At 41.6% G+C, this 23,566-nt stretch overlaps 1 protein-coding gene across 1 annotated transcript in view; it reads left to right on the plus strand.

The window, feature by feature from the left end:
* The first annotated feature begins 314 nt into the window (after window positions 1–314).
* Window positions 315–23,566, plus strand: part of PMEPA1 (prostate transmembrane protein, androgen induced 1) — a 63,908-nt gene continuing 40,656 nt past the window's right edge. Inside the window, exon 1 of the mRNA XM_088467168.1 lies at window positions 315–752. Within this exon, the coding sequence (XP_088323294.1) occupies window positions 650–752 (103 nt within the window). The 5' untranslated portion in view covers window positions 315–649. The remainder of the gene's footprint in view (window positions 753–23,566) is intronic.

The following is a 23,566-nucleotide window of genomic DNA, read 5'->3' on the forward strand; positions in this document are numbered from 1 at the left end:
AGTGGAGCTTTTCCTAACACACAATGAAACTGATCTATAGCTTTGTAAAGATAATAAAGAAAAAATTGCAGCATGCGTGTGATGTTTTTAATTTAACAAGCATACTTTTCATAACACTTTAACTGCAAGTCACCGGCGTCAGCAGCAAACCTCCCTCTGTCGGTCAGACTTGGCTATACACAGCAGCATGTCTCTTTAACAGCAGTACCCGCCCACCGGTTGCTCACGATTGGCCCGGACACCTGTCTGTCACAGTGCACTCAGCCCCGCCCACGTGCAGTGTTAGGGCAGTCCCAGTCTGGCACTGACGTCACGGCCCGTCTGGCTGCCTGGGGTTGGATCCAGCTGTAAGGCAATCTCCTTGGACTTGAGGAGGGGGAAGGAAGAACTGGGACTTACAGACTACTGCTCCTCACACACAAGCCCAGCAGCCTGGGACTGGGGCATAGGGATCTGCCCAGAGCCTGGGAGTCAGAAACTGTTCCACAAACATAGGAACTGAGTTGCTGCCCCATCAGCTTGCCCAAATTGGGACTGAAACAAAGTAACTAGCTCCCATTGTAGTTCTCTTTGCCATGTTCCAGCAGCCGGAGCCCGAGTCCTGTGTGAGTGAGTGACCGCTGCTCTTTCTAGAGGAGTCTCCCGTTCAATGTTTAACTTGATGGGTCTGAACAGTACCAGCGCTGCTATCCAGTCCAATGTCTCCTGTTCCTGTAACTGCAAGAGGTCCTTACTGCAAAGCATGGAGATCAGTGAGTATTCCTCTCCCCCTCTGTGTGTGTGGAATATAATGTATCAGTGTGTGGATAGGAGAGAAGCCACTTCCCTGCCTCTCATCACTCCTGCAGGCTCTCCTGAAACTTTCCCAGAGTTTTCTGTACATTGTATAGTATAGGGGGAGGCTCCCTCTCACTGCAGTCCTCTCAGGCACATCCTCTGCTCGCTCTGCTGTACTGTACTTCTACTTTCTTGCAGTGTTTAGCATTTGCTGATAGTGATCTTTTCTGCAGCCATTTCTACTCATATAAAGCATTGTTAAATGTTAGGGGTTGGGTGTTTTTTTTATGTATTTTGGGGGGTTAGTAAATATATTACTTTTTACTATGCTGAGAGACTGTTGTGTGACGGGACAACTTTTGGTGTTCGGTAGATTAGCAGCCCATTCCTGTCACCTAGATCTGATTCCATCCCTCACACTAAAGCTGCCACATCTCCAATGAGCCATAGGTTAATATAGTCATATAGTGCCATTAATGTGCTTTACTGGCAAAGTTTGTTTTTATGAGCTACCCTCCTGAATCTCAGCATGTTACCTGTATGTATGGGCGCTGATTCTGCCCCTGGGGCAAATGTTTACACTTACAGTTTTGGTTATCCATTCTGTCTCAGTTAGGGCAACCGACAGGTATTTTTGCAATAATTGCTTGGCTATTCTTCATTTGATGATGTACAGAGTTAGGGGTCTATTTACTAAGCCTTGGATGAAGATAAAGCGAACTGAGATAAAGTCCCAGGCAATCGGCACCTAACTGTCACTTTACAGGCTGTGTTTGAGAAATCACAGTTAGGAGGTGGTTGGCTGGCACTTTATCTCCGTTCACTTTATCTTCATCCAAGGATTAGTAAATAGACCCCTTCGTCTTTAGACACGAACAGTATGGCTTTATAAGGTTTTCCTGTGACCTAAGATCTATTAAGTATATTAAATTATGTATTAATTTTATTGCCCGTTTTATTCATACTGTTACCCCCTTGCCACCCTTAAGAATTTTCTTGCCCGCCTCTGAAACCAGAGCTTGAAAGTGAAAATGACCTCAGCCAGTCTGCAACGCTGACACAATGTCTACAAAACTTTTTGCTCAGAAACTATTGCATAAACTGAGATTATTCATCTTTTTCCACTGATTCTAGAATGTTATCAAGGATCGCACCTCAGGGCTGGCTACACATACCTATTAAACATGAACACTTCAAATAAAAATGTTGCTCAATGGTTTTTATATGGTCTCCCAGGAAGCACAGAATTTACTGGGTCTTGCGTAAGTTTTAATAGTGAGAAGTTGAGACATTTTCTAAAGCTGCAGCCTGGATTTAATGTCACTGCACTGAGGAGGTACAGTGACTGCACCAAAAATTTGGGAGATAGGAGGCGGAGTGGCAGCCTATGAGGTGACCAGACAGCTATATAGCTCACACCGTGTCTACTTTTAAACAGCAATCAATGCTCTGTGGTCCCCTGTCTACCAGCACTACAGTGTATTTAAAGAGCCCAGACCATAAAACACAATATACAGACTGATAGACCCAGGGGCTGTTTATTGATTACCATTATTACAGCCACAAATAGTTCCTCAAAAGACCATTTTATGTATCTGCTGAGAGCTTTCTTTTCCATCCCATGAGACTTTTATTGCTTTTTAACTTTACATGTTAAAATAAATCATTTTAAATAACATAATTGACTTTAATAAAGCAGATGCAGCATTGTAAATGGGCTACTGAAAAAAAAAGTTTGTGATTTAGTAATAATACAATGGGGCTTATAAAAATTGTGTAGTCTAAATGGTTAGTTGCCTTAAAGAAACTGGGATGACCAAATTGGCATAATATGGGAAAGACATTCTCTTTCCCACTGTATTCAGTAAATAGATGAGAGACAGCACTATTAGAGATGTCAGCATCTTAATCAAGGTGTTTTGTGTGTTAATTTTCTAACACTTAACATCAGCTTTATCAGAGCAATAAGCTTGCCGTATCATGAGCTCTGGGTTCACGGAGTTTGGCAGTGAGTGTGCTGAGCGTTTCTTTTATAGAACAATATCTAATTGTTTCAGCTTACAAGACACTTCAAGTTTTAGTACAAAATGGATGACACACTGAGTGCCAGTATGTCAAGGACCCCGGGTTCATAAAATTTGGTTGCATGAATTGACCTCCTCTGGTGCCTTATTGAATATAGATGACATTCCTGCCAAATTTACATTATTTTGCAGTAGTCTCTTAAACCCATGATATAACAATTGATGGTCTGATAATGGTCAGATGTGTTATTATTTGCATTCCGGTGCAATCTTTTCAATTTGGGAGTCCTCAGATGCCTTTACCCTTCCTGGTCTGCTTGTCAGTGATGTCCGTTAATTCAGTGATTACTGTAGAACAGTGCATGCACTGTGTGCAAAAGAAGATGTAAGTTGCTAAAACTCATCTGAGAGGTGGTAATTACTTGTAACAGACACTTTGTAAGTGAAGGACACGTCAATGCCCCTAAATGAAATCTGAAGGTCTCTAGGCTGCAAATTTGAAAAATGTTTTAAGAAAATGTTTAGTAAAAGCTTTTCCTGTTGTGAGACTTCAACTCTTTCAGACTGCACTCGTACAGTGTTTTAGTTCACACAGAGAGGCATATGTATCAAAGCTTGATGTGAGATAAAATTGTGAGATATATATATCACCAACCAATCAGCTCCAAACTGTCATTTCTTAAACACAGCCTGCAAAATGTAAGTTAGAAGCTGATTGGTTGGTGATATATATCTCACAATTTTATCTCACATCAAGCTTTGATACATATGCCCCCTAAAGTGTTAAATTGCCAAAAAATGAACTAGAATATCCCGTTTTAAATGTTTTACGTAGTATCCATGTTAGGTCTTAAATATTTCGTCTGCAGTTCAAGTATTGGTTTCATTTCAAAAGTGGGCATTTGCCAAAATCAAACAGTCAGCTATTTCATGTGTACTAAGGAAATCTGTTGAAATTTGTGAGCTGATTACTGTACATCTATATGTTTTTACACACTGTGTCTTAAGTATTTCCCACATGAGATACTGGTTTACCATTGAGGTTCTGTAAAGAAATATAGTGAAACAGAATATTCAAGACCAGGGCTCCTCTCTCTGTTATCTCTCTGGCTGTGACATGTCAAAACTTTGGTGTACTGATCGGTAAGACTGCAGTATACAGGTGTTGGAAAAAGATCTGCTAAGTCTCAGACATGCCCTGTCTAAAGGGTTAACAATCGTCTGACAATTGCAACCCACATTTGTGGTTGTATTATTATTTTTAGTTGAAATATTGCATATAGGATGTTCTAGAAAACACTGTGGGGTTGCTGGTTTTGGAAATAGCAAGCAATATCCTCCTTCACCCAACCTCCATCAAGGTCATCAGCCAAACAATTAGTCTGGGCTTATTTCTGTACAAGAACTCTGAAATTTTCAGGGGCTGTTTATATGCATGCATGATTATAATGTGGGCAAACAGTACCAGCGTTATCTGTCTATATGTTATCTGAAATGATTTTAAATCTTAACTCAAGGTACAGACACTTTTTGCCATGTCCCAAAGCATTTTAAAATAGAGCACGCATCCTAAGACGTTAAATTCACTGTCACAGACCCCCCCAGGCAATTATGGGATAAAGTCTGCATCTCTCCAAAAAACATCTTTAGGGAAATTGCTACTTTGCTAAGCTGTGTTTCAGCCTAGAGTTTGATATCCCAGTTTCAAAATTAGGTGTGATTTAACCGTTTTCTGTGAATTATTCTTGCACCCGTCTACAAGTACAGTATATTTCTTGGTTCTGTACAGGGCAACTTCAGTTTATAGACCATTTTATACTAAAAATAAGTAGCCATGTTCTATATGAAACAGTCTATAAAGGGAAATGACTACCCGCTGAAGTGGTAGGGCTGATTATGTATGTGAAGCTTGATTGTAATAGGATTATATAATGTCCTATTGTAAAGAGCATTGGAATGTGTTAGTGGTTTATAAACAGAGGATTATTACAGTCTGATAGTTTATCATGTTGAACAGGACAGGTGATTGGCATTATCAGCTGTCTAAAGTGCAGTGTTTTATTCATTTATTAAATTGGAGGTTGATTAACACTGTCCCCTGATCACTATTTATGTCGTGATCAGGGGACATGGTAAGTCCGTTCTGCATCAAAGGGCTCTAGCAACTGCCTATTGTCACATTGCATATAGGTTACATTGTTAAATCATTGCTTGTGATCCCAACATCCCAATCTAACAAGACAGCAGCAGTTTTGCAGACGTCTGTCTGGGATTTTTTTTTCTACCTTAGGGGGAAATAAGCAGACAGTGGGCTGCCTCCTTGTTAAATAGGTTGGATGACCTGCTACTACAGCTGTCCGGGTTGGCTAGCAAGAATGAATAGTCAACACCTGCTGCAGAACATCTTGGACAAAAAAAAGTCACTCCTTCGGAGTTTATATAGCAGGACAATGGCTGGTTCAAAACACTTGCCCTGTAAACAAGAGATGTTGAAAAGTCATATGAATTAATGACAGTCTTGGTTGGGCATTTGCCCACTGCACCAGCCTCTGTCAGTTGATCTGTTAAGACACTTCTGCAAGAAGGAGTGTCCTACACTAGATTTTCTCTATTAGTCCAGTAAAATGCCTATCCACTAGACGATTAAAATGAGCGATCGAATGATAACGATATCGTTCGATCGTTTAATAATCGTTTGGGCACCTTAATCTGCAAGGTGTATCTAATCTTCCTGTGATCACTCCAGCATTTATTTTTTCTCTACTTTTTGTGCATTTGTGTATAGCTTTGTTTATGCTGCTATTTAAACAGTCCCTCAGAGAGCAGAATTCATGTTATTCATTTGCTGAGGCCCTGGATTCATTTGTGATTTGTATACTGTACTTTCTGCAGAAAACCCAACCCAGCAGAAGTTGTGATTCTCACAAACACAGCAAGTCCTGGCAAGCCTCAGATATTTTCATCGCATTGTCCTCTGAATGCTGTGCTCTGGTGTCTGTTCTGCAATCTAATTTTAACAGGGAAGGAACAAAATTTGGAACATCACGAGAAAGAGGACACAAAACAAAGAAGCACAGATCTGATTAGAAATGTGCACATATGCTCACATATACATGGCAGCTTGTTGCGCTATGTCACCTGTAGTTACCAAATCCTGCTGCTTGCTGAGCGGTGGACAGCCTGGGAGGAAACAGATTTGCTGTACGCTCACCTTCCATGACCCCACTCATAGCAGCAGGAAGCATGACCAATTTAATGTGAAGCTATCTTCAAAATGAAGTAAATTAATATTGAAAAAAAGCATAGATACAGTGCTCATTTTGTGTGTGTAAAATGTTGCAATTTTATAATAGCTGTCATTAGGGGGCATTCAATTGTTTTAGTGCGTACCAAGTGTTTTGCGCGCCCGTTGGAGTTAATCTATTGCGTCATTTCTGATCGTACCTTTTTCAGCAAAAAAGCCCCTGTTTTGGGTGCCCAAACTACAGTTTGGGGGCACTAAGCAGGACTTTAGAAGTGTTTAGCTGCTTTACGTGGCTAAACCTGGTCTATTTGGGTGAGACATGAGCGAAAACCTGGAACAATTGAATATCGCCTGTCAGTTTAGACATGCGACAGGGCACACAAAAACAATTCAATTCCCTCCTTAATGACTTACCACTTTTTACTGTGCTGTATAAAACTGGTGGATGGATCATCAGTAACCAGCTGATGGTATTGACTATAACTAAGAGTCTGCTGCTGACTTTTGGTAGATAGATTTACTAAAGTTTCTAAAAATCTAAAAGTGGTGGTGTTGTCCATAGCAACCAACAAGAGACTATCTGTCATTTCTCTACTACATTCTAGAAGATGATAGGCAGAATCTGAGTGGTTTCTATGGGCAACTTGTCTGTTTTGGAAAATTTTGTAATACACCTTTTACACCAAAGTCCCGGGATTTGGAAAACTCTTCCAAACCGCGTCAGACTTGGGACAGACACCTTTCACACTGCGGCACCGACCTGGGTCGGTGATGTTCACACTTCACCCGTCTGGAGTGGAACTCTTCTGCTGGCACTTGGAGATGACATCATCTCCATGCGTTGGGAAATCCGGTTCGTCCCATGTTGTAAATGGGACCCGGGTCTGACAACCCGATTACTCATTTAAACTGCCGCTTAAACCGGGTCCTTCCCGGGACCAACCCTGCACCTACATTTTTATTTTTATTTTTTTACACTAGGCCCCGACCCATGTCGAAGCTGCAGTATGAAAGGGGTATTAATCTACCCCTTGGAATGGCTGCAATGAGAGACCTGGTTCATTTGAAAGCCAATGTTTTGATTAGAAGCTGCTGTGTCCTCGGGCCCAATGCATCTCCACCAAAGAAAACCAGTAACATGGTAATGTCTAAAATGTGGAGCATTTCTATATGTAAATGAGGAGCAAAGGAATTGTAATATATTTTAAAAGCATTTGGGGGAGTTTAAACAAGTTTTATAAACCTCAAACTTTAGCTGTCTCATTATTGCCCGATTAACCATCTTGGTTAATTACACTATATACCACTGCAGATAGGAAACTAAGGGATATATTTACTAAAGTGCGCAGGGGCGTATTTTTAATGGGTGCAGGGGGGCCCGCATTGCACACCCTACACCCATAAACTTACCTCTACAGGGTCCCAGCATCGGCTCTGGTGTCTGCACCTGTAAAAACTGCTGGAAAATGGCCGGCGCTGCCATTTTCCCGTCGTATGCGCAGTACATGGAAAATGGCCGCCGTGGCCATTTTCCCGGTGACCTATGTATACGTTATAGACTCTGGGCACTCTCTAATGCCCTGAGTCTATAAGTGCGGCAATGGCCGCGCACCGCACTCGGAGACTGCACATGGGCCCCCTCCTCTCTAGAAACGCCCCTGAAAGTGCAGGTTTATAGAAGTGGAGGTGTTGCCCATAGCAACCAATCAGCTATTATCTTTTAGACGGTGTTCGATAAATATGTAGAATCAGATTGGTTGTTATGGGAAACACCTCCACTTCTATAAACCCGTACTTTAGTAAATATACCTCTAAGGGGTCTATTCATAAAGCACAGAAAAGCCCTGTTTTGCGGTAAACAAGGTTTTTCCGTGCTTACTGCTATTCACAGAGTGGGTTACCGTGGAGAATTTCTAGACTTCTCCAGCGGCACCCACGCTTCGTGTATGAATTGCATCACCATACTTTTGTATGGTGAGTGCAATTCATAGAATAACTGAAATCTCTGCCTTCTGTTCCTCTGCAGTGTACTGATTCGCCATCTCAGGATGGTGTAATCATGCGAAACAAAAAGAGCAGGGAAGTTGAATACTTCCCTGCTCTCTGCCCAGCGCAGGCTCCGCCCCATTACCCAGCGTCCATTGTAGCAGGTCTGACGTGTACTGCTGCTCTCAGACACTAGCGCATGCGCAGTATTTCGGGCTCCCGATATGTCTGTCTTCGCATTTGCTACACAACATCATGGACGGGCCAGTTACCGGAGGAAGACGCCGAACAGGTAAGTCTACATGAATGGCTACTAAACATCACTATATATCACATTGATATGATGCGATATATAGTGATATTTTTCAGTAGCCACTTCACGTTCTTCATGAATAGACTCCTTCTCTATCCGATTCCACAAGAGTAGGAAAGGTAAGCAACCTGCTGCTACAAAGCCATGCTACAGTAAAGTTTAAGCAAAACTCCCAATGACCAATTGTGCTGGTGTTTGTAGTGATAGATCATATTTGCTTTATATATATATATATATATATATATATATATATATATATATAAAATCCTGGGGAGGGATAGTGAGGCTGGTTATTTGCTTCTTCAATGTATGTGTGGAGGTGTGCCTTCCATGATTTTCTTTCAACTCTCTGACCCGTCGTGGGGTCCGGTGGAATGGGCTGCATCAGCATTGAAAACTCAATATTGGAATTGGCAAAAGAACTGATTTAAAAACATTGCTGGGACTTGGTGTGGACCTATCTGTTTTAAATATATATAATACTAATGTAGTCTGATTTGCTTTGCATGCAGAATGGAAAATTGTCTTTGGATGGTGAATCCGTGCCTTGGCAATCATGCAATTTATTGAATCTGAGATTGGTCAACTTAAACCTCATTTTTTTTACAGGGAATAATTACAGGACTCTAGTTTGTCAGGCGCTGGCGATAGGGACTTGGCTCCTCCTTGAATTTTCAATATGTTTAAATCTGCTGTAGACAGGCAAGTTAAGATTGGTCCTGCCTATGTTGGTCTCCTTTTAAAAGCCTACCTCCATAACTTTTTGCCAATTTAGCCTTATTATTTAACCTTACTATAAGTGGGTCAGTTATATAAAATATAATTAATTAGGGAGAGTGGGTTAGTGTTATAAAATATAATTAAACTTTTCATTAGGGAAAACCCAATCACTCAGGACTATATGAATATAATGCCTGGACAAAATGCTTAACTATAGACTGACCATAGTTTCCAGGCATTTTCAAAGTATACTGTAAGTACACTAATTGGAGTATGATCATGTCCTTGGTAATGTTCATGTGGGCTTTCTCTCACTGAAAACATACTGCCATACTTGCCAACTTTCGAAAACTAATTTCAGGGAGATTATATTTGTTAGTAGAATGCGCTACGTGGTGCGTCATTGAGGGGACATGTCATGCTCCGCCCCACATGCGTATCTAGCTCCGCCTATGGGCATATATATATGTCCGCTCAGGGGTGTGTCCTGTATTGGTAGGTAAAAACTGTAGTACTTAGAACAGCTGGGCAGGGTAGAGGGGTATGGAGGGGCAGTAGAATGCTGGTAGCTGATCATGGTAGTATTGTGGTGCAATAGTTTAACATGGGCACCAGCAAGGTGATAATTCTAGTGCCAACAATGACTCTTGCAGGGTGAGGTGATCCCTGGCATTGGTGGGGAGGGGCGCATAGGAGGTGCAGGAAGGGAGCTGGCAGCTGACCTCAGTATAGTAGGATGTAGTAGGTGCAGTAGCGGCTCCAGGCACTGGCAAGCCGGTCCGTCGCCTGGAGCGCTACTGTTTCCGGAGGGCGCAGGGAACGCCCACCCCCCCTCCCGGCGCTATAGCACATATGTAAGCTCATGGCGAGGGAGCGGAGGGGGGAAGGGGCAGCAAACAGGGCGACGCTGGGCGCAGCGCAGCCTAGCACCGGCCCTGAATAGGTGTAACATGGCACAAGCAGGATAATAATCATAGCTGCCTGCATTGCCCCCTGTTGGGTGAGGTGACCCTGGCATGGGGTGGGGGTATATAGGATGCTGCTTCACAGTGTTATTGGGGGTGTAACAGTGTGACATGGGCACCAAAACGGTAATAATTACAGTTGCCATCAATGCCAGTGTCTCCCCTCCCTGTTATTACCTTACACTGTGTACACTGTCTGCAGTGCTCCTCGAGTCCTCTCCCTCATGCTGCTTGTATCCTGCCGCACACACAGTGCCATGTAGACCCGCCCCCTGCCATGTAGCCACGCTCCGTCCTGCTCGAACTTCTTCCTTTTCACTTTTAAATTTTTGATAGCTTCTAAATGGAATAATCAATGGCTGAGGGGGCCTGATAGAGGGGGCCCTGGAGCACTTACCTCCTCTGCTCTGCCTTCCCCCCTCCCACTCAATCTGGCTCTGTTAACTTATAGCTGCTGCAGTACTGCTCTCGGAGAGTCTCCCGTCCTGTTCCCCATCCCTCCCCCACCCGGTTTTCTCACTGCAGCAGCGCAGCTCCCATCACAGGTAACACCCCCCCTGAGCACTACTACTATTACTTATTTAGGCAGGGGGAGGAGATGTAGCCGCTGCTGTCCTCGATGTTGCAGGAGAGAACTGATGTCTCTCCCTGTATTGACAGAGTGACAGTCACACAGAAGGCTCGCTCTGCTTGCTGGATGAGGCGGTCAACGTTACCCACAACCCTGCGGAGCGTGGCCAGGCTGGCATACTGCTAGCGCCAAGGGGAAATAGTCATGTCCTGTCCCTGTCACATCCGGACCTGCACATGCGCAGTCTGGGTTTCACACAGCGCTGTGGGGATGCGGGGGATTCATTAGTTTTGCGGGGCAGCGGGAGGCTTGTCAGAAAAACGGGAGCCTCCCGCATCTTGGCAAGTATGCATACTGCTCGGTTTATTGTCCTGAATGAGACATTGTCCCGTGCATCACACAGTTGTTGTTTTTTTTTGGACACTATGATAAAAAGAAAAAATTTGGTATAGAAACAGTTCACGTACATGTCCCGTGAGTCACCCATTGAGATATATGTATATTTATTATTACAGATGCAAAGTGGTGGTACTTAATACTATTAGTACCTAGGGTTTCTGAAACCAGGCTTGCATTATGCCAGAATGCGTATAATTTATCAAAATTTTGTCAAAGTTTGGTCCCTGACTAGTAAATGCCAGTCAGTGACTGCAAACCCTAAGGTGCTTTTTATGGAGTATTGCATTTAAGTGTTAACTAAATGCTGTTTTGTATAACTTTACACATCTAATTTCTGATTTATTCTGTAATGCATAGAGTGTGGGTGAGTTAATGTTATTTATGGGGAATTTACTCTTGTGCCCGCACATTGTAAACATTCCGCACCCGCTGGGGCCTTGTGGCCCCTCCACTCCACACTTGATCTTTGAGGATATAATTTGTATAGCTTTTACCATCGATTACTTGCTTCACGAGAAGTTGATTTAACTGCTGCCGACTCCAAAGCAGAGAAAAAATATACCCAGGAGACTGTACTGCATTAGCATAAATAGCCGGGGAACTTGTAAACACCGAGGTCTGCCGGACAATTAGCACTATTCTGTGTATGTCAGGAATGTAGCGTAATAAATAACTTTTTTTTTGGCAGCTTAAAAAGCAGCTAGTGTCTTTTTAGGACAATTAATAAACCTGTTCATTGATTTATTTATTTTTTTTATTGCTTGGGAGAAATATAGTATATATACATAATAAAATAATGGGTTAAATTTAGATTTCATTGTTCAATTCATGTCATTCTGACCCCATCATTTACTGACTAATGTGGGGTACACATTAGCCGACAGATCGGCAGACTGACAAATTTGGTAAGTATGCGGTTGTGCATACACACTTGCCAATCAGCCAACCAATATGTCTGTCCACAGGAACCAGATGTGACCTCACTGTCGCTGGTTCTTGCGGCCAGCATATCGGTAGGTCATCCGTATAAACAGGAAGATGTGCTCTGTATATATCGCAATCTGCTATGCTGCACGTCCGAGGCGATATATGTGAACTACCTAGCCTAAGGGTGATGGAATTTCTGTTTCTTGGCATGACAAGGTTTAAAGCTTATGAAACACAATGGAATATTTAGTTACCAAAAATTAATAATCTTTTAACTTTGTTAGTGATTTTCATATGTTTTTGTTTCTTCAATTGAGAATCTCTTTAAAACATTTCAAATAAGCCCCTTCATTGCCAGAAATAGCCAGTATATTGGGCAACACAATGTACCGAGACACCAATCTGGTGATCAAAGGGTTTAAGTCCGTTCACACGTGAAGGTCAGGGGCAAGCTGTAGTCTTTATGTAACTAATCATTCACAGAGACCCAAACAAAGTATCTGCTACTCTCCATTCTCTTCCTCAAAAGACCCACTACGGAGGAGTTCCCCTGTCAGAGTTCGCTGGAGTCAGGGGGGCTTCTTAAACTTGGCTTGACCCTCAGAGAAAGTGGACACTGTTCCCAAGGGAAGTATTACCCAACCGCTCCCACCAGGGAATTTGTATTGGAATTGCAGAAAATAAAACCTGGATTTAAAGAAGAGTCACAGATTAAACTATTTTTCTTTCTATCATCAAAGGGACATATGGCTCTCGTATTGTCACTATCCGGCAATAATCTTTGAAAGTAATCTGAATAAATCTAAAGGCCCAGAAATGTAAGAGTTTCAGTAAATATTTGCGTGGTTGTGAAGTCCACTAAAACAGTCATGGTCTTTGTGAAGTCCATTTTTAAATAGGGATGAAATCCTTCTTTTCATTTCTTCTATAAAAAAAATCTGTTTCAAGGCGACCCCTATGTCTCATTTATAAGGGAACCTTACATCTGGCCTTTATGGAGGCCTGCTAGGCTAGTAAAATATCTACAACAGTTCCAGCTGTTAACTTTCTTGTCTGCCCCACATCTCCTGATTGTGTTGGGAAATAGATCACATCTGTTGGAGAGGTCTTTGTGAAGGTTATAAGTGAAGTTTAAAGGTCACTTGTCGTATAACCATCACAAAGTCCCGTCTTGTCTACATTTATAAATGGGAAAACGCTGAGATAATTACTGGGCAACCTCAAACCTAGTTTGACCCTGAGTCTTTCTTCTTTATATTCAGTCACCATTTTATGGTTTGTTATATTTGCTGGATGCCAGTCGCAGGTACCCACTACCACTAAGGGGTCTATGTACTAAGCAGTGATAAGTGGCAGCCAATCAGCTCCCAACTGCCATCTCACAGGCTGTGTTTGAAAAATGACATTTGGGAGCTGACTGGCTGGCACCTTATCACAGACTTATCACTTTTCACTCTGTCTCTTATCACTGCTTAGTACATAAACCCCTAAGCTTTATATTGATATCTCTTCTCTACAGTCTGTTCCTTAGTGATTTCATGTTGTTGAAGGATAAAAAATGGCTGTCTCTACTGTTTTCACATTAAGAAACGTTTTTCTCCTGTCACTTTGCCCTGGTTTCAGGATCACTCTTCAGTTTGGCCATAGGAATTGGTAGTCGTAATGGACGTGGCCTTGCTGCTAGGCCCTTTAGGCAATTGGCCGGATCACATGAGGCTTTTTGATGTAGTGGACAGATGACTGAAACCTCATGCAAATAGCAGTCTTACACTGGTTGGAGCTAGGCGCATATCTGATAATTATCTAGCTTCAATTGAATCATTGTTTCCGGGCCCATATATTGGTGCGTGTAGCTAGTGTTTGCTAAGGAGTATGCCCCATACTTATTATAAAAGATGCATTGTGCAGTGTATTTGTAATGAAGTATTGTTTAATGTGTCCACCCTTCCATATTTTTATGACTTATCAACAAGTCTGAAAAGATAAATTAATTGGTTTACAGGCTGTGTTTAGACCAGTGTTGGCTAACCTTGACACTCCAGCTGTTGTGGAACTATATATCCCAGCATGTCCTGCCACAGTTTTAGCATGCCCTAATAGCAAAACTGTAGCAGTGCATGCTGGGTTATGTAGTTCCATAACAGCTGGAGTGTCAAGGTTAGCCAACACTGGTTTAGACCATAAGCATAACTACCATAGGTGCAAGGGGAGCAGTTGCTATGGGGCCCAGAGCTGAGGGGTTACTTGTGTTATATACATTTTTCACCATTGGTTGGTACATAGGGGACCTTACAAACTTTTGCTATGGGGCCTTCAAATACCTAGTTACACCCCTGGTTTAGACCCACTTTCCACATAGCTCCCGGTGTTGTAACTGCAACTCATTGGGCGGAATTCAATTGATTTCGCGGCCCGCATCTCCCGTCTAAAGTGACAGGAGATCGCGGGCCGCTATGCAATTGTTCAAGATTTTCGTGCTGATCGCGCCCATAGAGGTCAGGTTTAGCCGCGTAAAGCAGCTAAACCCGACCAAAGTGCTGGGCGCAATCACGAAAAGTGATGTTTGGGCGCCCAAACAAGTCACTTTTCGCACATTTCAGCTCTCATCCCCCAGGGGCTGCGAGCTGAAATGTAACGCTGGCAGCTCATCGTGCCCGACAGGAGCAAGAATTGAATTGCTCCGTCGGGCGCGATAGGGGCTGGAAAGAATTAAATTCCACCCATTGTACAAGGCTTGTGTGAGCCCTTCTTTTTGGGTGTTTGGCACTTGAAATCACTCTCCAACCTAAGTTGTATTACTGATCAAGGCTTCCAAACTATTTCCTTTACAAGGAACAGAGGCTCAGCACTTAGATTCCTAACAAACTAAAAAGCTCTTGGACGACCCATCTTGGAGCCATGCCAGAGCCAGTGTACTTTTGCCAACTAGCGCTCCCAAGCCGTTGACCTTTACAAAATCTGTTACTATTTATTATATTTTTACATTTTTTAGTAACTGATAGAGAGCAGCATTCTATACTGGGTTATTACTGCTTTAGGCTTGCGTGAAAATATGAATTAATGAGAAATTAGACACACATTCGCATATAATGGACAAATCATTTAATTTAGTATCATTTAAACTTAGTGGTTGGAAATAAAAGGAGGCGCTATTATGTTCTGCCATTGGTTTTCTCTATGGAACTTATTTTATGTTATAGAACAAAGAGTAATGAATTAGATATCTGCATAGGTAAGTCAAAGTATGAAATCTGATGTCTTGAGACTATAAGTTATTTGCTAGCATTCTTGATCTTGAAATCATGGCACTTTACAAAAAAAAAAACTGACTCAAGATCAAGTAAGCAATTCTCTTTGCCTGTTTTCCTGTCACTTCTGCTGGAATGCTCCGCCTCTCTGTAATCACAACCCAGAAAAGTCTTGGCTTGTTTACGTAACTCTGTTTCCTCTGAATTGATCAGTGTTTCCTCTTTCATAGTGTTTTGCAGTGGCTGAGACTCTTCCTGTTCTTTGCATTTTGTATAGTACAAATCAGACGGTATTTTGCAGATGGGAAGTTAATACATTTATTGTCCATGTGCTGTACAATGTTTATAGTTGCTGTACAGTCATCTCCTAAATCCTACTGGTATAGGCTTGATTCACCAAGGCTTTACTGAACATGTATGGAGACCTACGATTGGACCACTGTGCAGTTTACTCCTACGTTTTGGGTTTTGTGATCTGCTGCAATTCCAAACCAGAAATTAAAAATTAAATACCATCAGAGGTCCTAGTATTATTTTTTCAACCTTACATAGAACAAACACATAATTAACATCAGTGCCTCTGAGAGAGACCACAAGTTCCCGAGAAGCACACTAAAATTAAGCTATCGTTATGTTTTTGGACAGAGGGAGAAAGCCCACATAAACATAAACACACGGAGAACATACAAACTGCACACATATTGTTCCACCCATGGCCCCTGTTCTATGATGCCCACTAATACTACTGAGTAGGAAATTACCTATAAATACTTCTTATAACTGGACAGGTTTTACCTTTGTTGCTTCTCTCATATATTCCACTATGGAACAGGTCCAGACTGTGCAATGCCGCTTATAAAGTAGACATGCAGGGGTATTCAATATGGGTGCGATAACATCGTTTTTGCGTTAATATCGGAGGTATGACGTCATTATCGCAGGTTTTAGTTTTACACCGTATTCAATTTCAAAGACTTATCACAGTTTTGAAAAGTCTTTGATAAAAAACGGGGATAAGTTTTCACCATTGAATAGGTGTCGAAAAAAAGGGCAGAATTGGGGTTTAGGGGTGCAGGCTTAAAAAAAAATAGCCTGCACCCCTGGGACTGACATTTTAAAAAAGAACTGTGTCAAAAAAAGTTTAAAAAAAAATAGGGACACCCCAAAAAATGTATTTAAAAATTGGGGTGAAAAAAAAAATGGGAAAAAATTGTTTAACAATAGGGAAATAGGTTTCAGGGCTATTCTGCAAGTATGCGGCAGGTGTTTTCTAGAATAGAATTATAGCGGCAGGTGCACAAATGCAGAATTTTTAAAAACTTACTTTAGGGACATAAAAATATGCTAGTACCCATTTTCATGTACCCCAAATTTGATGGGACCACTTAAAAAAACGAAAAAAAATAACCTAAGTGCTCTTCTGCAACACTTCTTCAATGTCGGGAAAAAAACACCTGCTGCGGCTATTTATATCCCCGACTTTCAATTAAAGGCTAAAACGGGGGTACCCATAGTGATCCCCCATGTATTTACTACTTTAGGGGGCTCTTACAATTTTTTTAAGGAAAAATTCGTAACTTTACGCAAATCCAACTTCGGAGTTTCCCGTTTTCGTTAATTTTATATTGAATACGGGTATAAGCGGGAGCGCACCCCATACTTTAATGCAGATAAAAACTCCGATATGAAACGTTAACTTCGACAGTGAAGTTAATGTTTCATATTGAATACCCCTCATGGTCTTTTTCTTGAGTTTATAGAATAGAAAGTTGAATTGGGTAAGTACAATGTGCTTTTTATCAACCCCATCCACCCTTGAGATTTTGACAATATGGCTTGGTATCTGTGGCTGTATCCTGGCTGGTAGTAAATAGTGATTTGTGTGTACCCACAATTCCCTAGGAAGTTTAATCTTTATTCTTCAGTTCTGTGGGCTAAAGCTGTTTTCCCCATAAACTATGTGTGAGCATATGAATACCATCCGTTCTAAAAATGCTCTTACTGCATTACTTGTGCTACAGGGATCGTAGGCTTCTTCAAGCTTACCTCATGATACCGCTAATAGGTGCAGTAGGGCAGTACAAAATCCATAACCTTTTAAAAGTATTCTTATTAATGAAGCTTTTTTTTTTTTTCCTGTGCAAAGCAGATATCCTGTATTTAAGCCTATGGAAGGATACTGACAGTGGTGTCAGTTTGAATTGGCCACCCTCCCTGGTTGCAAGATGATATTGTTGCAGCTGTATTTTGTATTAATTTTGCATCCCTATGAATTCACTTTTACATGACTTTGTACAAACACGTCTGGCTCTCTTTGTTCCTTCAGCTTTGCTCTCTAATTGATGTCTGTAAAAGCCCAAAGGTTTATTCTTGCGGAAAGCATGATTCATTTATCGGTGTCTACAGCAGCAGCCGCAGCGATATTAGTGTAATTCCAGAGCAGTGATACAAGCCAAGAGTGGTACACAGGCAGCCAGGGTCGAAGCTCTCTGCAGCCACCTCCATACGATCTATTTTAGGTGTGGGAATAAGATGTAGCCATAGTAATGAAAAACAGCCCCCTTGCTTCTGTTTGTGTTTATTAGTGTGGCTGGGTATTGGAGAGATAATCAGACATGTACGCATCTAGTTGCACAGTCAGTGGACTCGTCTGCCAGGCCAAATGTCTGCTGTGTAGTTTCATATTACAACTTCCTCATGGGAGCTTTTCAGGTTCCTTCAAAGCAGAAGCATGACTTTTTTTTCTTCTAATTATACTAACTTATTATACAGTACTACACGCAATGTACCATCATTTTGTAGTTCTCTACCAAGCATGGTTATATAATGTGTATAAATTACACAACTCTCGTGCTTCAGTCTGGCTGGACTACTGTTACTTCTTCTGCTGCCACTGAGGATAGTGATGATGGTGGTGAACTGATGTGGTGCTTCCTGGAGCGTTAGCTGCATGTGCTCATAGTGCAATAATATTCTTGAAATATATTTTCCTTTGTGATAATAAAATGTTCGCATTTGTTGAACTTGGATATCTCAATATGTGCATTGGGTTTTTTCAGAAAAAAAACTGTTCTGGATTGAGCAAAAGTATACAAACAAAGTTTCTGTCTCTTACGATTCAATTCAGCGGGAGTTGAATAGAGCCGGGAGGGAGCTCCTGGAGCTATTAAATTCACAGCGATGTTTACTCCGCCTAATTATTTCTTCTCGCACCCTCCAGAGGGTGCGAGAACAAATCTAACTGATGTGCCGGCCACAAGGCTTTTTTTCATCTTAGTGCGGCGCTAACATCCTCGCGGCCGGCACTTTATTCGGAGAATGCTGGTTCTCGCGACTAAACACCCAGGTTAAGTCGCGAGAAGCGGGACTGTCCAACTTAATAGCTTCTAGTCAGACTAAACGGCGCACTGAATTGGATAGCTTTGGGAGCTCCCTCCCGGCACTATGCAACCCGCTGTATTGGATCACCCCCTTAATAAAATTGATTTGTTAAAGATAATAACAATGTGTGCACAGGTCCTCTATGCATTTAAATACCTGCGGGACATTGCAGACTGACAGCGGGACTGTCCTGCTGAAATTGGGAGAGTTGGGAAGTATGGTATTGACACTTGTATCTGCCCCATGCTAGGTGCAAGAGATCCATCAGCAACAATCTTTCCTGTACCGTGTGCACAAAGCATTAGATACACGCCCATGTTAGTGCCACAAGACCAGGCAGATTTCCATAGGTACGCCCAATTTCACAGAAGAGACAAATCCAGAAATGTATCGAGCACTGCATACAAAAACTTGCCATTTGCGTCTGTCCACTGTAAGCCGTCCTAATCAGAATCCGGTCTTTTGTGTGCAGTCATCATCTGACCAAGCCATTAGATCATAGTCATGCCAGATCTGATCTGGCTACTTGGCCTGAAGGACAAGACCAGTCCATGGGGAACAATGTGGAACTTTTATAAATCTTGAAACTCATGAGAAATATGTATTCAGAGCACATGTTTAGCTCTTGGAATGTTTATTTATTAGAACAGAGAAATAGCATTTTTATGACAGGAGATTGTCTGAGGAGAGTGTAGTGAGCTTAGAGGTTGGTTTTGAGGAAGTTAGTAAATAGGTGTAACAAAACTACATTTTTTTTTTTTAACTGGAAAAACATAGGGTCTGATTTCAAACCTTAAATATAGCTATCACCTAAACACGGTCAATAAATCTAATTTTTCATCCAGGTGAAAACCATTAGTATGCTAATTTAAAATGTGGATCTACACTACACAATTCATCTAACAGTGCATTAATACAACATTAAACCTGCAAGATACAGTCTAAATAAATACCTACATATGAGTTTAAAGTAAAAGATAGTCAATAGGATCTGCATAACTATAGCGTAGCAAGTCCTTAAGGTTTATACCAAACCAATATTGATTAGGAACCAGTGATATGACTGAGGGTTGAGGCCTTGTACCTCAGTGGTGTCTCTAGATGTTTTTTAAAGTAGAAATACACAGTGGTGGTCTTATGCTTGAGGTGCTAATTGAATGTAATTTTTTACCTACGTTCCCCATTAACTCAGGAAATAGGGAAAACAATGGGTCTGACTTTATTTCAAGTGTTTGTACCACAGTGTTGGCCAGACACATTTTTTGTGCCATGTATATACAAATGGAACCCTATTAAACATTTATGACCATTTCTGCGTTGTCATTAAATATAGGGTACTTGTTTTGATATGTGTAATGCCGGGTACACACTAGACGATATCTAGTGTGTACCGACCTCGCTAGTGCAGGACCCGGCAGGGTGCCGGCATCGGCAAGTGCATACACACTTGCCGATGCTGGCAGCGATGGAATGACAGCGGGTGCAATGCTGGCATGTAGGTCAGACGGACGAGGTCACTGGTGACGCGCGGGAGCACGCATCGTCAGTGACACATTGTACACACTGGGCAACTTAAGGACCATTCGTTCAGATAAATGCTTTATCGGCATATTTGTTTAAAATGATGTCTAGTGTGCTCAAGCTTTGCACAAATGTGAAAATTAGTGAGCAGATTTGAGTAAGTTCAGTCTCTGGCATTTGTATGCATTTATTATTGCAAATAAATGGATTTAGACTTTTGTACTATCCTTAAGTCTGTATTCAGATGATATGCTTTAATCCTCCTATCTTCAAGAGCAATCTCCATGTGTGCTTTGCCTCCTATATTTTTCTATAATACATCAATAAATGTGTTTTTTTTTCCCATATTTCTAAAGTGATATTTCAACTTATGTTTCAGTTGTGCCTGCGTTAAAGTTTTACAGATAATGCCTAGTTTCCCAGGCCTTCACTTTTTGTGGCTTGGAAACTATTCTGGTGCTTTGTAATATGTGAACATTTTAGTGGAGCACAGAGCCATCTGTTTAATGCATCATCTCTCCAGAATCCTAAATTATAGCTGGGTCAAGAGCCAAAAATGTTGACATCCCCGACACACCTCAGGTTTGCCACACAAATCAGCCTACAGTCTGGATTCACTTCCATGTCTCCTGGGGTATACAGATTATGAAGATTTTTCAGCCAACATCTTTTTTTTATTTGTTTGTTTTGCCCATTCCTGGTTAGAGATGAATGCTGGTAGTATACTACCATAGTACAGGTAGATAATGCACTGATGATGTAATGGTTAAAACTACTGCCTCACAGCGCTGAGGTCTTTTTTGGGTGGAGTTTGTTCTCACCATTTCTGAGCGGGATTATTCCAAGTGTTTGGCAGCATGGGCAGTGTAATGGTTAGCATTACTGCCTCACAGCACTGAGGTCATGGGTCTGATCCTCATTACAGCCCTAACTGTGTGTAGTTTATATATTCTCCCTGTGCTTGTGTGGGTTACCTCCGGGTGCTTCGGTTTCCTCCCAGTCCCACAAACCAAAAATATACTGGTAGGTTAATTGGCACCCAACAAAAAATAAACCTAGTGTGTATGTGTGCGAGCATGTTGTAGGGAATTTAGATTGTAAGCTCCACTGGTGCAGGGACTGATGTGACTGGCCAAATTATTCTCTGTAAAGCGCTGCGGAATATGTGTGCGCTGTATAAATACCTGGTAATAAAGAAGTGTTTAGGTTTCATCCAACAATACAAAAACATACTGGGAAGTTAATTGTCTTCAACCTCATTGTACGTAGTATGTGCGCTTGTGGGCAGGGTAAATAGATTATAACATTTATTGGGGAATGTATCTTGGTCGTGTAATGGTTAGCATTATTGCCTCACAACACTGAAATCTTGGTTTGATTCTCACCACGGCCTAAACTGTGTGGAGTTTGTATATTCTCCCCGTGTTTGCTTATGTTTCCTCCGGTTGCTCCGGTTTCTTCCTGCAATCCAAAAATAAACTGGTAGGTTAATTGGCTCCCAACAAAAGGACAGATTTGAATGACTGAATATTCTCTGTAAAGCACTGCGGAATATCTGTGTGCTGTATAAATAACTGGTAGCCTAATAAATAAAATAAATAAATGTTTTTGCTGATAGAGGCAAGTAGCCATTTTGTTTCCTAAATCACTGTCTGTGAATTCGCTAGGAAATGGTGACCTTCTGGAGGTGGAAAAAAAACTTGTATGGCTGTACTGCATACATGACAGATAAGAATCTGACTCCGTGGGATTTAGGAGTCTGGAGAATTCATCACATTCATGTGATTGTCTCCTCATGATGCCACTAACCCACCATGACCAACAGTGAGTAGTATGGTATGAGTGACTGTCACTTTCCTGCAATGGTCGTCATCACATTAAAATGTTTTCATCTAGTATGCCCAGTTTATATGTGACTCATACAGTGTGGAGACCATGAGATCTGGAAGTGTTTTCACATTGTCTGCAGGCTCTAGAGAGTGTTTGAAGGTGCGTACACACTAGACGATATTTTAAACGATATTGCTGATAATGACACCTCCTTACGACAAATTTGTTTTATCGTTCAGTGTGTAAGCACTGTATCGCTAGCGATGCGCGCTCCCACGGGTCGCTAACGACATCCCTAGTTGTCTGTACTGGCAGCTCAATCTGGGGATGTCGTTAGCGATGCCATGCTGCCGAATGCAGCTTTAATGGCAGTGTTGAGTAGTTCCATGTCAGCATCATGCATGCCAACATGGAGTACCTGTCGAAAATGCTGTAGTTTAGATTATGATTGTCAACCAGCCCATAACTTCTGGGCTAATCACAAATCTTTTATGCAAACTATCAGACTGATAAATGACTCCTTTAGTAATCTATAATGTCCGTTAATGTGCAGAGATTGGACTTTTTCGGCATCAGCGCTGCATGTCATTGCTGTGAACTGGATAAAGGTATTCTTCATGTCCAGTTAATATCGAATACGGAGCTCCCTGAGAAGAATGGGCAATATGTAATATCATCCAACCATATTTGCTGGCTGAAGAAAGTGGTGGTGAAAATCTAGAATGTAAGCTTTCACAGGCAGGGTGTTCCCTACCTTATATCTAATGTCTGTTGATCTATCTTGTATGACCATATTGTCATGCTATCTGCTCAATCACACACATGGATTCATATCCATGTATCCATTCTAGCTCATGTTTTTCTTTGTAAGTGTCATTATGCACATTTATTTTTTATGCTTAATTGTTTTCATGTATCTGGTATCATCTATTTATGTAGTCTGTATTACTATAAATATTGTATTCACGTATGTTATTTCTATTAGATGACTGTTCAGTGCTACTGAATCAGTGGCATGTTAATCTGGGTACACAGTTGGCGATATATTTTGCTCGTTCTATCGACGAGTGATATATCGCAGGTGTACAGCCGATCTGTCTGTGAACAACGTTGTTTACAGAAATATCAGGTTCACCCCTCAACACAGCAAAGTGGCTGTGTGTACAAGTGACCTACTGACCACCCATACATGGCTGCAGGGACTACTGACATCTCTACGGGCAGGCAAATTTAAATGCCAACCCACTTGTGATGCCATCCCAGACACATCGAGCAACTGATTGGTAAGTGTGTATAGCTTACCAGTTAGCCGCTCTGGCGGCGGTTCGGTCTTCTTACTGATCCATCGTCAAAGTGTGTACCCAGCATTACAAATAAAAAGCAATGATTAATATGATGGCTATCTATCAAGTCACAAGCTTGCTTTTTTATTGTGGTTCCCAATTGTAAAGAAGCAGGTGGTGAGATAATCACAGGCAGACTGTGCCCAGGAGGATCTCATGAAACGGCTGGCGACTGAGACACACCATTGTTACTGCATTGATGAATATTTTGTCTTATCGTCTGCTCAACCTGTTGTCACTATCGACCTCCTAAAAATGTATAGCTGGGTTTTGAGGGTCACATCTACAGCTTAAGTGCACATATTCACTTGCTCCTT

Source organism: Taudactylus pleione, unplaced genomic scaffold, assembly GCF_031769625.1.
Source record: "Taudactylus pleione unplaced genomic scaffold, aTauple2 ptg000069l, whole genome shotgun sequence".
In the NCBI taxonomy this organism is placed as follows: Eukaryota; Metazoa; Chordata; class Amphibia; order Anura; family Myobatrachidae; genus Taudactylus; species Taudactylus pleione.